The sequence below is a fragment of the Aulonocara sp. 'chitande type north' Nkhata Bay genome, linkage group LG22 (genome assembly GCF_057382095.1).
Source record: "Aulonocara sp. 'chitande type north' Nkhata Bay isolate Kocher_YH1m ecotype deep benthic linkage group LG22, A_spYH_male_GT1.1, whole genome shotgun sequence".
In the NCBI taxonomy this organism is placed as follows: domain Eukaryota; kingdom Metazoa; phylum Chordata; class Actinopteri; order Cichliformes; family Cichlidae; genus Aulonocara; species Aulonocara sp. 'chitande type north' Nkhata Bay.
Genome location: NC_141364.1, coordinates 20,793,009 through 20,808,840, shown reverse-complemented (window position 1 = coordinate 20,808,840; position 15,832 = coordinate 20,793,009). Strand labels below are relative to the sequence as shown.

The window sequence follows — 15,832 nt, the reverse complement described above, 5'->3', positions numbered from 1 at the left end:
ATCGTTTCTGTGAAACTATAAAGTCCCATATGATCCTCATCATGTCCAGTGACTTCAGAGTGGATCCTCCCTGTCATCCGGCCAGTGTTTGATGTGTGGCAAGCAGCACAGAAGCAGGATAGCTGAGGACTTTAAAAGAAGAGCAGAAAACAGGAATATGTAGTTGTAAATGTAAATATCAGTGATACTTGTCTTGTCAAAGGGAATAAAATAATGAAAATGTTAACTTACACACTCATTTAGGGAGGATCTTGACACTGCACAGAGGAGGCACAGTCAGTCTGACAATGATGGTGATCTCCAGGGATGTTTTCCTGCAGCAACATTCCTGCCAACTGGCCATATGATCCAGAGTAGTGGGTTTGTAATGAACAGAAAGGTGTATATGTTAGGTAGTGTGCACTCAGAGCTGGTCCTAAGAAACAAACACATCCTGTAATAAACTGAATACCTGTAGTAGTGCTGCTGCAAATATAAAGCCCTTCTATCATGAGTGGTTTCAAAGAAGGTGTTTTGGAGGCTCAGTCACAGAAACTGTGCCGTCTGTTCAGTCCTGAGTGTCTCAGCTCTGAAGGGGATGGATCACAGAGGGAAACACCTGAGTACAGACATTACAATACACTCTAACACTCCTAAGGTCAAGTGAAAACACAATTTAAACACTTCACAAAGAATGAATACATGTTTTCATGGAAATTATGTCATTAACCCTTTTTGTTGTGAGTAAATCTCACCGGCTGCTTGTGGGACAAGCTAGAAGGAGGACTTATCACAGAATCTCTCCTGTGCTCCAGATGTGAAGTCTCACGCTCTGATCGTATGGCGATGAAGATGGTGATCATGAAGTTTCTCTGATCTGTGGCATTACAGTTTCTGGCTGCTATGTGCTTCACATTGTTGGATTTTACATGTGAAGCTTGGAGAAGACACAGGAGGACTGTGTCTTGCTTTAAAAAAAAAAAAGAAAAAAAAAGGAAACCTAACAGGAAAGGAAACCCCCCCCCTCAACTCCCACCGTACCCTCCCCCCCCCTCCCACTCAACTCCCCAACCTCACACCATCCAATGTCTATACAAATGTAGGGTATCAGCTGGTAACAGAAAGCAAGTGTAACATATGCACTACATATGTAACACTGCTGAAACATTTCTGGCCAGAAATGTGCAGTTATCAACCCAGACCCACCCTGATGATTGCACTGGCCAGAAACATGATAAAAGCTCATAAAAATTTATGTTTCATAGTAAAATTGGTCCAAAAATATAATCGTATACTTTTGAAAAAGTTTAAAGTTTATAACAAACCAAAATAATAACATTTTTGTAAATAGTATTTCAAAATAGAGGCACACATAAAGTGGCTTAACTGTCATTATTGCTGTAATTAGGTTTGTTTGTTTGTTTGTTTGTTTGTTTTTTTAAAAAGCAACCTTTAGTCATTATTGTTCTCTCAGAAACAATGAAGAAGCTGTTGAACATTTATGTGTTGTGTAGGCAATCCTCTGGTCCACCCTCCCTCCCTCCCAGCCACAGTGAGACTGGGGCAGCCTGGCAGGATGTTGAAGCCTGGCTGCAGAGAGGATATGCCTACACTATTCATTTTAAACTGCTATATTTGATTTTTCTGACATTTATAGGTTACTGTTAGTGAATTTTAGATTTTTTATAATAAATAAAATTGTCATCTTTTACTGATATCATTACTTAATTCATGTAATTGTATTTTATGTAAACAATTCAAACATTATACTGCAATGCAGGGCGTCAACTTTTAAATATCGCTCTACTTTATGTCTGTGAAGGTTCTCAGTCATCCAGGTCATCGTAGTCAAAGGAGCTTGCAAAGAAAAGCGTCTGGACTTCTTTCTGGAGTTCAAGCATCGCTCTACTTTCTTAAGTCATTCAAAAATATAGATATTACTTACTGTATTCAAAGATCTAGATCATGAATCATCACAGGACAATACACAGTATACTGGGTCATGGTAACTATGGTAGGTCTTCATGACTCCAGAATGGAGACATCGATCTGACTGAGAAATGAAAATTAGGTCAAGCAGTGTGTTCTTCTCTGTGGTAGGGGCAGTGATGACCTGTGCGTATCCCCTAGACTCAAACAGCTCCAGGATTGGTTTGTTTGCACTGGATAAAACATTCTCATTAAAATCACCACAAACTATGATGGGATGACAGTCCATGATCTCCAATGAGTCTAATAGGCTTACCAGGTTTTTCAGGAATGGCCTCAGAGTGTAGTCTGGAGGTCTGTATACAACTGCAATCAGAGCACTGACTGGTGCTTCAACCTTTAAAGCCAGAAATTCAAGGTCAGTTACATTATGGATGTACTGTTTTTCATGCACTTGAATGTCACTTTTCACATAAACAGCAACTCCACCACCACTTCTGTTTGCCATCTGGGGAAAGTTTGTGTAGGACAGGTGTCTGTTGCGTTTGAACAAATTGTAATTTTCCAAGTGGAGACTCTCTGCGACAAAAGAGCCCCGCAGGTGTGTTTCTGTTAGGCACAAAACATCTGCTAGACACAATTCATGGTGACTTTTGATGTCATTAATGTGAGCTGGCAGTCCCTCTGTATTATGATGAACAATGGTGAAAACCTCTGACCTGCTCAGTGTTTGCCTCACGTGTAGAAGAGGCATCATGTCATCAAGGTTGGCTTGTCTCATGTTCTCAAGCGCTGCAGTGATTTCTGGGTTGGTGAATATTTTTTTCTCCTCCATATCAAGAAGATACAGTCCACTGAGAGACGTCACTCTACTGACAGCTACGTAGGCCATGCCGGGCTCAAAAATGCTCTTAAGAGAGACAACAGCTGATGTAGTTGTCATACCCTGTACCTTATGTATTGTACATGCAAAGGCCAGCTTCACTGGGAACTGTCTTCGTACCACTCCTTTCTGCTTCAGATTCTCCTCTGCTCTCTCAATGTACACCATGTCGTCTGCTGGTGTGCGGTTATTCTTTCCAGATGTCTCATTATCCATTTTAAGTCCAAGCTTGATGATGTGTTGGTCGTTTTCAGAGTGAACTACTCTAAGTAGTATTCCAAAAGCTCCATTAACCAAACCATTTTGTATGTCAATGTTTCTGGTGAGCATGACACGAGCTCCTTCTGCAACTTTCAGTGTGTCTGGTAACTCGTTTTTACCTCCTTTCAACGGTCTGTCTTGAAGTGCCATTCTGCCAGTTCTAGGATCTTTTCTATAATCATCTGCATGGATGTCAATGATATGAGTGTGGAGCAGAGCCAGTGTTGCAGAGTTGTGTGCATCCACTTCTTTATTAGTTGCAAAAATGTGCAACGCATCAGTTGGACAAAGGGCTGGTTCAGTTATGGCCTGTGACAACAAATTTCTATCTGCTTCGCAAAGCTCATCCAACTTTCCTTTCACACGAATTCTGTTCAGCATCTCTGCAAAGACAACATCATCTTTCTGACGCATAATCTCAGTCAGAGTGATCATCTGAAAATGCTCCCGCCACAGGTCGATCTCGGACGGGTCGTGCACACAGAGAGGTTTAGACTGTCGCACTGGGGGTAGCTGATAGAAGTCTCCGACAGCAATGACTGACATGCCTCCAAAGGGTCTCCGAGTCCCTTTGATCTGTTTGAGTCTTGCATCTACATATGCAAACAGATGTCTTGACACCATAGACACTTCGTCAATGACGATTATTTCAGCATTCAAAAGTTCTGATCTGACTTCATCCAGCTGATTGCCAAGTCCCTGAATGGGAGGTTTTAAGCTTCTAGGCAGCTTGAGAAGAGAATGCAGTGTTGTTCCAGAAATGTTAAAAGCTGCAGTCCCAGTGAAAGCAGTTAACAGGACAGTGGGTTTTGATATGTCAACGTCGTCTGCATATCTGGGCACTTTGCTCAGTATCTTAGATGCTTCTGAGTAGATGCATTTGATAAGATGTGATTTTCCTGTTCCAGCACCACCATTAATATAAAAGAAAAACTGCTCTGGATTTAGAGCACAGACTCTTTTAATGCACCAGTCTCTAACTGCATAAAATATGCAGGCTTGCTTCTTGTTCAGATTCTGAAACATCTGACGTAACAATGTGGGATCAATAGCAGGGGGTTCCCTGATGGCTCTGACTTCTGTTGAAGCATCAGCCTGACGGCTGTAGTCGGGCACATCTTCCTGTTCATTTTCATTGTCTCGCTCTCTTTCTTGTTCAACAAGTGGCAACCTTACGAGATCTGATTCAGGTGCCAGATTACACCATTCGTCAGTCACACCTCTGTTCTGCTCATATTCCTCAACAGCGCTCTCGATCTCCTCACTGTTTTTCTCATATTTTTCTCTGTTTCTTTTGACAATGTGTTGCACGTACTCAAGACGGTCAGTACCTGGCAGCTGTACACAGCCAGCACCATAGAAAGCCTGATAGGTTGGCAACGATGGTGTTTTCAGTTCGTGGTCTGAACGATGAGGAAGGTACAGTTTAAGCAGTCTTCCGTAATATTGCTCTGGATGTTTTTCTTGTGAGCAGCGGTGAAATCTGATGATAGCAGGCTTATTGTTTTTGCGCCTTTGCACAAACCCCATCTCATTGAGAAGGGGCAAAACATCTTTACCTTTTTTCTGTTGGCCATAGACAATCCTGCAAGTAGCAGCAAAGTCTGCCATGCACATCTCCTCATACTCTGGTGTTTCAGGTCTGGCTTTGTATTTGTCATTCAAAGATGTCATCCAAACATTGGAAGACTCAGGTGTTGTGTTGTCCAGAACTGACAGGGGACGACTCATTTTCACAGGATTATCATCAGTTGGAATGAATATTACAGCACGTGAGCATTGCTTCATGTGAAGACCACATGCACGAGCAACACACTCCTGTGCACTGATCTCTCGCTTCTTTGAATATGCCTGCATGACGGCTCTCATTTCATCGCACTCATTTACACTGTCCTTATGGGAGTTCTCAATGACAGTTTTCAGGTACTCAGATAGCCCGCCCTCTTTTTTTGATATATATTTCATTAAATAATTTGCAGCACCAAAAGCATCTAAAACAAAGCTTATGTCGATATTACTGTTCCAGGCTTCAAGCAGATGTGGATTATAGCCGTTTATCCAAGAGTCTTTTGGATCACGCTTTAGTATGATCGTACTCCTCATGTTCATTTTATTCAGGTATCTCTCATATTCTGCATGTGTCAACTTGCATCTTTCCAAGAGCTGCTCTAAACTCATGGAAGCAGTTTCAGGTTCATTCAGCAGCTGGTTCAGTGGTCTGAGCTTGTTCTTTGCCGTTTCTACTTCCAGTGCATCATCCTCACTGGGTCTTGTGATCATTGTCTCATTGCAGGGTGGTTTGGGAAAACCAAAACGGCACCCGGAGCTTAAACTCCTAAAGCACGTCTTTGTGTGGTTCTTACTGTGTTTTTGCACTTCTGTTACTTTTTTGTACAGTTCAGGTTGTTTATGTGGATCAGGCAGCTGAGCTGTGATGTATTTGTTTATAAAATCAAGAACAGTTTGCTCATCATCCTCCTCAAACACAGGAGCACCTTCTACCCACAGGAGGCAGTGTATGTGTGGGCTTCCTCTGTGCTGAAACTCAACTCTGTAAAAGTAGTCAATGACTTTGCCAAGTGGCTCTGCGGGAGATAAGAGTAAATCTCTGAATAATGCTTCAACTCTCTTGTCAAACATGCGCATTGTTGTGACAGGATTGCTTCTCAGGATGTCACACTTTGCTGACCAGTCGAGTCCTTCAAAATTCACTTGTTCACCTTGCTGCCTTGTTATTGCCTCGATCACTTCAGGCCAGCGCATTTCAGCAGCTGAAAATGTGCAAAAGAACGTGGGAGTTCCCAACTGTCTGATCATGGCAAAAAGATCTCTTGTTGTTTTCTCCCAATAGGCTGGGGTTCCTCTCAGAGGCTGCATGAATCTCACTGCATCTTTATTTCGCACCAGTTTCTCCACCTCATGTTTATCTTGTAACATGCCTGAGGTTATTTTTCTACCATCTCTGGTCAGAGGCTTTGCCTTCCTTAACTGTACTGTCATGCTGGATGTAGCCAAGTGTATTTCAGTCACAAACTGTGCAAAGAATAAATAGTTTGTGTCTTTGGCAAAACGATCATCAATGCAGAAAAGTCTTGATTTGAAATACCCACTGGGGGATACTTTGATCAGCCTTCTTTCATCAAGTGTGTTTTGGCCTGTAGGAAACTGCACAGGGAAGGCCATGGCCTCCAGTTTAGGTGTTTTGAAAAAACTTATTGGATTGTTTCTCTCTGCAGGAGCAACAGAGTAGATTCCTTCACTGAAACATAATATCTCCTCAGCCACATCAGGGGGCTGCAAACAGGACTCGAGTGCAAAACCACCATTAGTCAGTCCATCTGCTTGCTCTGAATCATCTCTCATCTGTTCATGCGATTGTTCACCATCACAGGGTAACATGTCAATGTCCTGTTCATTTATATTTTGTGCTTCACTCAGTGCATTTTTCTCACAGCTGTCAATTTCCATTAAATCAGCCTCATCATAATCGTCCTCATTCATGTTTTCATCATCATCATCCTCATCATCTTCATCAGGAAGAGTTGGATCACACAGCTCAGCATCATCTCTGATGCTCACATCCTTATACTGTGGATGAATCTGCTTGAGTTTATGCAGTGCTTGCACAAGTTTAGACCAGCTTACAGTCTGAAACAGCTGATGACCTTTGTAAGACAAGCGTCTCTTCAATTTTACTCTGATCACCTGAGAATTAATTCTCAGTCGAGGTAGTGTTTCAACAGTTTCCTGTACCTCTGATGGGACACAGACCACATTTCCTCTAATTGCTCTTTGTCTGCCTTTGGGAAGAGGAATGATCTTGGCAAATGGTATGCACTTGGCTATGAGATGTCTCTCCAGTATGTTGAGATCAGAAAGTTCAGCTGGAATATCAGCAAGATCCAACTTATTGGCAACAGCAAGTGCTGGCATGGATCCATTTTTAAGATGATCGTGGCAGGTGTGACATATCCACTCTCTCTTTCTCTCATCAGGCACTTTGCACTGCTCATTTCTGCAGTTTTCATCACAAACATGAACAAACTTTCCTGTCAAACATGTTGCAACTACATGTGGGTTTTTGACATACTTTGACCTTGTGCAGGGTCGCACTTGGTTTGGAAATGAAGCCTTGAAGCATACAGTACATGGGTATGATGGTCCAGCTTTGATTTGTGATTTGAACACAGATATGGCCTCGTTGATCACACTGTTGTCACTCTCTTGGGTTTGTCTGTTCACCCATCTGTATTTCCTTTTTATTTTCATTGCACATCTCATGTTGTGCATAATCCTGAATGCAAGATTACTTTGATACCTGTCTCGCATTAGTTGTTTCATTAGTTGTCTGTGTCTTACTCTGAATGCATTGTCACGTGCATAACGCTGAGTCACTCGAGATCTCTGTCTCTCTCTGAATTCAGGGTTTTCTTGATACCTTTTAGTTATATAGTTTTTTTGTTTTTGTCTAAAGTCAGCATTGTCACAGTAGCGTCTTTTAATATATTGTTGTTGTTTCTTTCTGAATTCATCGTTCTCACAGTAGCGTCTTTTAATATATTGTTGTTGTTTCTTTCTGAATTCATCGTTCTCACAGTAGCGTCTTTTAATATATTGTTGTTGTTTCTTTCTGAATTCATCGTTCTCACAGTAGCGTCTTTTAATATATTGTTGTTGTTTCTTTCTGAATTCATCGTTCTCACAGTAGCGTCTTTTAATATATTGTTGTTGTTTCTTTCTAACTGTAGCATTCTCAGAAAAACGTTTTTTAACATATTGTTTTTGTTTCTTTCTGAATTCATCATTTTCACAGTAACGTCTTTTCATATACTGTTGTTGTTTTTGTCTAACTTCAGGATTGTTTTTATATGTCTCGCTTGCGCAAGATTTTTTCTTTTCTTTGTAATCTTTATTTGAAGCATACTTTTGTTGTTCTCTCCTTTTTTGGTTTTCTTTTCTCTGATTTCTGGGTTTCTCTGATGCCATTAATCTTCTTTTCATTTTGTGCCTTTGTTGTTTATTAACTTTTTTCAGTTTTTGTAAAACTATATCAGAAAGGTCACAGGCAGCAACATTTGTTATGGCAGCATTTGATTGACATGAAAAAGCATCACTTGATGGAAGGAAACTTAATTCACTGCATAGTTCTTCAGTTGGTATATTAGGAGGTTCATTCTGATCTTCATATGATGTGAACTGAGTCACGTGAACTTCTTTTTGTTTCACCGGTGGCGTACAAATGGACATTTGACAAAAGATGTTCTCAGTCAGATCAGTCGTTGTGTTTCTCCTTGGAGTAGAGGAGTTTGCTTCATCAACAGTTGTATCAGAGTGAGTAGATGCCACAGCAGTGGCAGCTGTTGGTCTGCAGACTGTGTCTGTGATAGTATCACTCAGGTTGACTGTGCTCATACTGTAGAACTGCACAGGCTTCAGTTCATAGTTACAAGAGGGTGATATCTCCATCATTTCATAAGAATCTTGGATCCTCTTAATCATGTCACTGAGGAGTGTGAATTTCAGCATCACAGCTGTACCACGATTACGTGACTGTAGTAATAGAGGAAGACCACTGGGTGTTCTGGAGTGTGGATCAAAGAAACCATATTTGCCTGATGTGGATCTGAACACTGCGATACACAATCCACTCATAATCAATAAGGCATACTGCACATCTGACAACAGGCAGCTCAGTCCTGCTTCTAAGCTGAGAAAGGTATCTACTGCCTCCTCTGGAGGTTCTTCAAATGTCCCATACCGGGAAGGCTGTGTCATGTCGACATCATACATAGACCAGCGAGCATCAACTTTGTCTGGCAGCTCATCGGTTGCCAAATGAATATTTTTAGGAAATCTTTTCTTGGCCTCTTTGTACATCACATCACCTTTATCCAAGACCAGATTAAGGTCAGCTGTAGTCATGTTTTCATTCTCATGAAGGAAAGCAAGAAATGTGAGTGAGTTACATGTGCACTGCTTGTTTCTGGAGTCTCCATATTTAGGATGAGCCTGGCTGCGAGATGCACAGACATGTATAACAGAGGGCTGGTTTTCAAGGTTCACTCTTTCTGCATGAGATGGTCCTGCCACATCACTGTGACAGCCTCTTTTCAAAAAGTCAGCATAACCCACCTGTGGGGCACTTGACACCTCATGTTGTTCATTAACTTTATGCTGCAGTCCACTCTTTACAGCATCAGCATAAGATACCTGTTGTACATGTGCAGGAACATGTTGACCTGCCTGTTTGACACTGTCAGAATTGGTCTTTGTAGACACACTGTCTTCTGCAGAGCTCTGAGGAAAATCAAACTCAGCTTGTTCACATGTTGGTACTTTGTGAAACTCATGAAACTTTTTCCAGCGTTGTTTTGCAGCTTGTGACTTTTTCTGCTTCCTTGGCATTTTCACACACCTGCAAGTGTTTCTTAGTCTTTAGAAAATATGTTCACAAGATAAGAGTGGCACACACCAGGAGATGTTGTCTTTGTTTTTATATTTCAGTTTTTATTTGTCTTAAACAGTTGTCTTTCGTTTGACAGTTTGTTCTTCAGTTGAGAGAATATTATGCACTCTCTTTATTGGCTTGGCATTTTTCAGCAGCAAGCCAAGAGTGAAAAACAGGTAGAGAGAAAATTTAGAAGAGAGAACAGGCAGAGCAGGAGAGACACGGCTGGGAAATCACAATCAAACCGTGAATTAGTTTTCTTTGTTCAGTTTGTTCTCAGGTAGAGGCAATATATGCACTCTTTATTGCTTTAATGGCTTGGCGTTTTTCAGCAGCAAGCCAAGAGTGAAAAACAGGTAGAGAGAACATTTAGCAGTGAGAACAGACAGAGCAGGAGAGACACGGCTTTAAATCAAACCGCAGATTTTTCTTTGTTTGTTCAGTTTGTTCATAGGTTGAGGCAAAATATGCACTCTTTATTGCTTTGTTGGCTTGGCGTTTTTCAGCAGCAAGCCAAGAGTGAAAAACAGGTAGAGAGAAAATTTAGCAGAGAGAACAGACAGAGCAGGAGAGACACGGCTTTAAATCAAACCGCAAAAGGATTGTTGGTTTGGCAAAATTTCTCACAAACCACAGAGTGAAATACAGATGGAAAGAAGGCAGAGACAATAGGTGGAGCAGGACAGAGGATAGAGGGGTTGGGGGGTTGGGATGTGAGAGAGAAGACTGGAGATCTGGTCCTTGTTCTTCTTCTTCTACACACTCTGAACAAAAAACAAGAAAAAAAAATAATTTTATTAAAATTATATCACATGGTAATTGTATGAACTAAATGTGACTACTGCAAAAGGACAAAACAAATATTCAAGCTAAACTGTTGTCGGCTGCCATGTGCAAAAAGTTGCATAATTGGGCACTTTTTAAAAGAATAAATATTTAATTAAATTCAGCAATAATATTTTTAAATACAAATATGATTGAGTGAATCATTAATTAATCACATGTAGTGTGACTACAAAAATGTACGAAAAAAATATTTTAGCCCAATTGTTAAGCTGCACTTATGTGTATTTATTATAAAATTGTGTTTAAAAGGTCTAGCACAAAGTTTGAACCCATCACTTTACAGCTTATATTAGTCATATAATTTTTTTATTTTGGTCTACTTCTCTTACAGTATGTGCACACCTACCAGGCAAAGCACAGTGTCAGTCAGGTTCCTGAAAGAAACGAGAAATAATACGTTAGTTGTCTGTACAGTGTTATCAGACTAACAGAAATACAAAGCCCACACGACATGATACACTGAACTTCTAGTCAGCAGGGTAATTATAGAGTAATATAGCACACCAACTGATACAGCAGTCATTTTACAATTCAAACTAGTTAACTGAAGTATTGCCACTTATGTAAGGCTACTGTTAGACTGTTACTAGCCTTAGCATTGCTGCTAGCGCTAGCATTCTGGCTAGCATTAGCACTTCAGTTAGTGTTAGCATTGCAGCTAGCGTTAGCATTGCAGCTAGCGTTAGCATTGCAGCTAGCGTTAGCAATGCTGCTAGCGCTAGCAATGCTGCTAGCGCTAGCACTCTTACTGTTAAAACTGAGCCACAATGGCAATAATAAAGCTAATTTCTTACTTTTGTCTCACTGACCGGCAAGAAATATCACAGGAATATTATTTTTGTCAGTTAACAACTGCTAAGGCTAGTGTTAGCACTATAGCTAGCGTTAGCATTGTTGCTAGCATTAGCATTGAAGCTAGCGTTAGCACTGCTGCTAACAGCAAAACGTAATAAACGTATATAAATGATAGCGAAGGTTATTCTTTTTTCTTTCTTTCTTCTTTGAATTGTTTTTAACTCTGTTGGACTTGATATGTGAGTTTAAATGTCAAACATGTATTTTTTCCATCATAAAAATAAAACACTGCAGTACTGAGTGTACTGTACTTACCACAGCAGAGAGCAAAGCGGAATGACGACAGTTGGTCCAGTGATAGGTTAAAAACAGATGAGGCGTTCAGGTGGTGCTTGGAAATTTGACCATCAGTTTGAACAGCAATAATGAGCATATACATGTCTGTGTGTTGGTCTCTGTGTGTGACAGACATAGAGAGATAGAGGGAAAAAATACACTATACTAGTGTAAAAATTGGTCCTTTTTGCCCAAGTATAAGCGAATGAGTGACATACAGAAAAACAGGGCAACTGGCATTAAATGAGCAAATAAAAAGTATTAAATCTTGAACTGTTTTGTGGGTTTTATTTTAAGACTACTTTGAGTATATTCGTGGGGAGATAAACTATACAGACTATAAACAGAGACATTAAATGAGATTAGGTTAGTGAAACGTTAGTTAAAAGGTGGGGAAATTAACTACAGACCGATAGATGCTGAGAGCTTTAATTATCCAGTCAGAAAGGATGATTTTGAAGTCATCAACTGACTCCAACTGCCCAGATCTGAAAAACCTTTGTGCCAATCACAATGCTCTACTTAGTTGGCATATACTAACTAGTGACAAACTATTAATCTGTGGCAAAACCCTGTCAAATCTGTCTTATTGTACTTTTGAAAAAGTTAATCTTACTACAATCTAACATTTTTAGGTTTAACCTTGGCAGAGTGAGAGAGAGCTCGTTAAGCAGGCAGGTGTGAGCCTGGTTGCTATAGTGACAATGGCTCCATACACACGACACAGACATGCGCCTCACTTTTGCTGCTTAAAATGAACAGAAAAGTCAGGCCGAAACAAATCGTTCCCAAATTAAAAGTACAAGTCGTATTGACAAAATTCTTTCACCGTGAGCGACAGCAGCTTCTAGTCTACCAAATTCTCAGTTTTCATGCCTGTGGAGTTTATTATATGGACGTGGTGACAGTGTAAAGACACCATGCTCTTCTGATTTTCAAACGAACCTTCTGAGCCATTTTAACATTAGAGTCTATGGAAGAGTTGGAAGGAGGAGGCTGTGCATTGGTGACATTTATGAAAGAACCGTAACACCTAGGACAATAGTAAACACATTGGATGAAAGAGGACAGCCATGGCTACGTTTTGAGGGTAAAATCATACCTGTAGAGCAAACGCTGTGGACACAGCAGCAGTTTTAAAAAAGATTTTAAGATTAATTTTTTTGCTCCTCTCACTCTAGCAGTTGAGCTGTCTCACTCTAGCCCCAACATTCCGTCCCATACACACCCATTATAAATTTTGAAACGGGTGAAAAAACATCATGAAACTTAAACTGGAACTGAAGAAAAAGTATAATAGATATTGAAAAGATAAATACAAGTTGAATAGTTGAATGTCTTGTCTTCGTTTTAAAGTTTGAATGGTGGCTCTATGTCAATGTATGTGGAAGTAGTAAGAGTTTAAAAATGAATAAGTTGAATGAGAATTTGAAGGGTCTCCCCATTGAAATACATGGGAAATTTTGGGAAATTTTTGTTGAATAAAGTTGAATAAAATTAAAAATATAAATGTTAAAAATATGAAAAATAGAAGCAGTGTTGTCCAAAAGAATAGGAATCTAACGGTGTTTGAATGGTTTTTCTAAGTTGAACGGTTTTGAAGGAGTAGGATTACAAAAAACGTACGGAATAGATAAAATATAATAACTAGAAAGTGCATTTTCTGAAGAAACTGCAGTGTGAATGCTTGAATCTGAATGTATGCACTGAAATGAATTAATTACTGAATTTAAGTTAAAAATCTTGAATGAGATAAAAAAAAAAACCCGAATTTAACCTGAAAACAAAGGTGCTGAACTGCTAAAAGGTGAAGGTTACACAGAAGAAGAAGTTGGAAAAAAGCTGAAAATGTTTTAATTGTAAATTAGAAAAACCCTAAGAAATGAGAAAAGAACATTTAGAGTCAGAAAACATCTGAAAGAATACTAAAAGGTCATATTCTTTGAATCACTGAATGACTAAAATGTGATCCCTCCACTTGGACCCACACAGTTTAAAAAGTTTACATCTCTGAGCTTTGAAAGACAAGATGTTGGAAAGAGAACAACGATGGCGACGTTTTGAGGGTAAAATGATGGCTTTAACACTGTGGACACAGCAGCAGTTGAAAGAGAAGTGTTTAAGATTAATCTTGGCAGAGTGGCAGGCAGAGCTCGTTAAGCAGGCAGGTGTGAGCCTGGTTGCTATAGTGACCGCACCCAATGGCTCCATACACACGACACAGACATGCGCCTCACTTTTGCTGCTTAAAATGAACAGAAAAGTCAGGCCGAAACAAATCGTTCCCAAATGAAAAGTAAAAGTCGTATTGACAAAATTCTTTCACCGTGAGCGACAGCCATCTCTAGTCTACCTAATTCTCAGTTTTCATGCCTGTGGAGCTTATTATATGGACGTGGTGACAGTGTAAAGACACCATGCTCTTCTGATTTTCAAACGAACCTTCTGAGCCATTTTAACATTAGAGTCTATGGAAGAGTTGGAGGGAGGAGGCTGTGCATTGGTGACATTTATGAAAGAACCATAACACCTAGGACAATAGTAAACACATTGGATGAAAGAGGACAGCCATGGCTACGTTTTGAGGGTAAAATCATACCTGTAGAGCAAACGCTGCGGACACAGCAGCAGTTTTAAAAAAGATTTTAAGATTAATTTTTTTGCTCCTCTCACTCTAGCAGTTGAGCTGCCTCACTCTAGCCCCAACATTCCGTCCCATACACACCCATTATAAACTCTGAAACGGGTGAAAAAACATCATGAAACTTAAACTGGAACTGAAGAAAAAGTATAATAGATATTGAAAAGATAAATACAAGTTGAATAGTTGAATGTCTTGTCTTCGTTTTAAAGTTTGAATGGTGGCTCTATGTCAATGTATGTGGAAGTAGTAAGAGTTTAAAAATGAGTAAGTTGAATGAGGATTTGAAGGGTCTCCCCATTGAAATACATTATAAATTTTTGTTGAATAAAGTTGAATAAAATTAAAAATATAAATGTTAAAAATATGAAATTTAGAAGCAGTGTTGTCCAAAAGAATAGGAATCTAACGGTGTTTGAATGGTTTTTCTAAGTTGAACGGTTTTGAAGGAGTAGGCTTACAAAAAACGTACGGAAAAATAAAATATAATAATAACTAGAAAGTGCATTTTCTGAAGAAACTGCAGTGTGAATGCTTGAATCTGAATGTATGCACTGAAATGAATTAATTGCTGAATTTTGAGTTAAAAATATTGAATGAGATTAAAAAAAAACAAAAAAAACCCGAATTTAACCTGAAAACAAAGGTGCTGAACTGCTAAAAGCTGAAGGTTACACAGAAGAAGGAGTTGGAAAAAAAACTGAAAATGTTTTAAATGTCAATTAGAAAACCCTAAGAAATGAGAAAAGAACATTTAGAGTCAGAAAACATCTGAATGAATATCAAAAGGTCATATTCTTTGAATCACTGAATGACTCAAATGTGATCCCTCCACTTTGATCCACACAGTTTAAAAAGTTTAAATGCCTGAGCTTTGAAAGACACGGTGTTGGAATGAGAACAATAATGGCGACAATTTGAGGGTAAAATGATGGCTGTAACACTGTGGACACAGCAGCAGTTGAAAGAGAAGTGCTTAAGATGAATCTTGGCACAGTGGCAGGCAGAGCTCGTTAAGCAGGCAGGTGTGAGCCTGGTTGCTATAGTGACTGCACCCAATGGCTCCATACACACGTACACAGACATGCACCTCACTTTTGCTGCTTAAAATGAACAGAAAAGTCAGGCCCAAACAAATTCTTCCCAAATGAAAAGTACATGTCGTATTGACAAAATTCTTTCACCGTGAGCGACAGCCATGTCTAGTCTACCTAATTCTCAGTTTTCATGCCTGTGGAGTTTATTATATGGACGTGGTGACAGTGTAAAGACACCATGCTCTTCTGATTTTCAAACGAACCTTCTGAGCCATTTTAACATTAGAGTCTATGGAAGAGTTGGAGGGAGGAGGCTGTGCATTGGTGACATTTATGAAAGAACCATAACACCTAGTACAATAGTAAACACATTGGATGAAAGAGGACAGCCATGGCTACGTTTTGAGGGTAAAATCATACCTGTAGAGCAAACGCTGTGGACACAGCAGCAGTTTTAAAAAAGATTTTAAGATTAATTTTTTTGCTCCTCTCACTCTAGCAGTTGAGCTGTCTCACTCTAGCCCCAACATTCCGTCCCATACACACCCATTATAAACTCTGAAACGGGTGAAAAAACATCATGAAAGTTAAACTGGAACTGAAGAAAAAGTATAATAGATATTGAAAAGATAAATACAAGTTGAATAGTTGAATGTCTTGTCTTCGTTTTAAAGTTT

At 39.6% G+C, this 15,832-nt stretch overlaps 1 protein-coding gene across 2 annotated transcripts; it reads right to left on the bottom strand.

Annotated features, from left to right (window-relative positions):
- Positions 1 to 479: 479 nt before the first annotated feature.
- Positions 480 to 12,210, bottom strand: LOC147304113 (uncharacterized). 2 transcript variants are annotated; one of them, XM_086279754.1, is made up of 4 exons: positions 11,457 to 12,210; positions 10,693 to 10,720; positions 2,225 to 10,264; positions 480 to 568 (listed from the first exon to the last, which is right to left on the bottom strand). In XM_086279754.1, exons 3-4 carry the CDS (start codon positions 9,455 to 9,457, stop codon positions 563 to 565), a joined length of 7,239 nt encoding a protein of 2,412 aa, XP_086135880.1. In that variant the 5' UTR covers positions 9,458 to 10,264; positions 10,693 to 10,720; positions 11,457 to 12,210; the 3' UTR covers positions 480 to 562. The 2 variants fall into 2 exon arrangements, with proteins under 2 accessions (XP_086135880.1, XP_086135879.1); XM_086279753.1 differs by lacking the exon at positions 480 to 568 and having other exon boundaries at positions 1,042 to 10,264.
- Between the last annotated feature and the right edge of the window lie 3,622 nt (positions 12,211 to 15,832).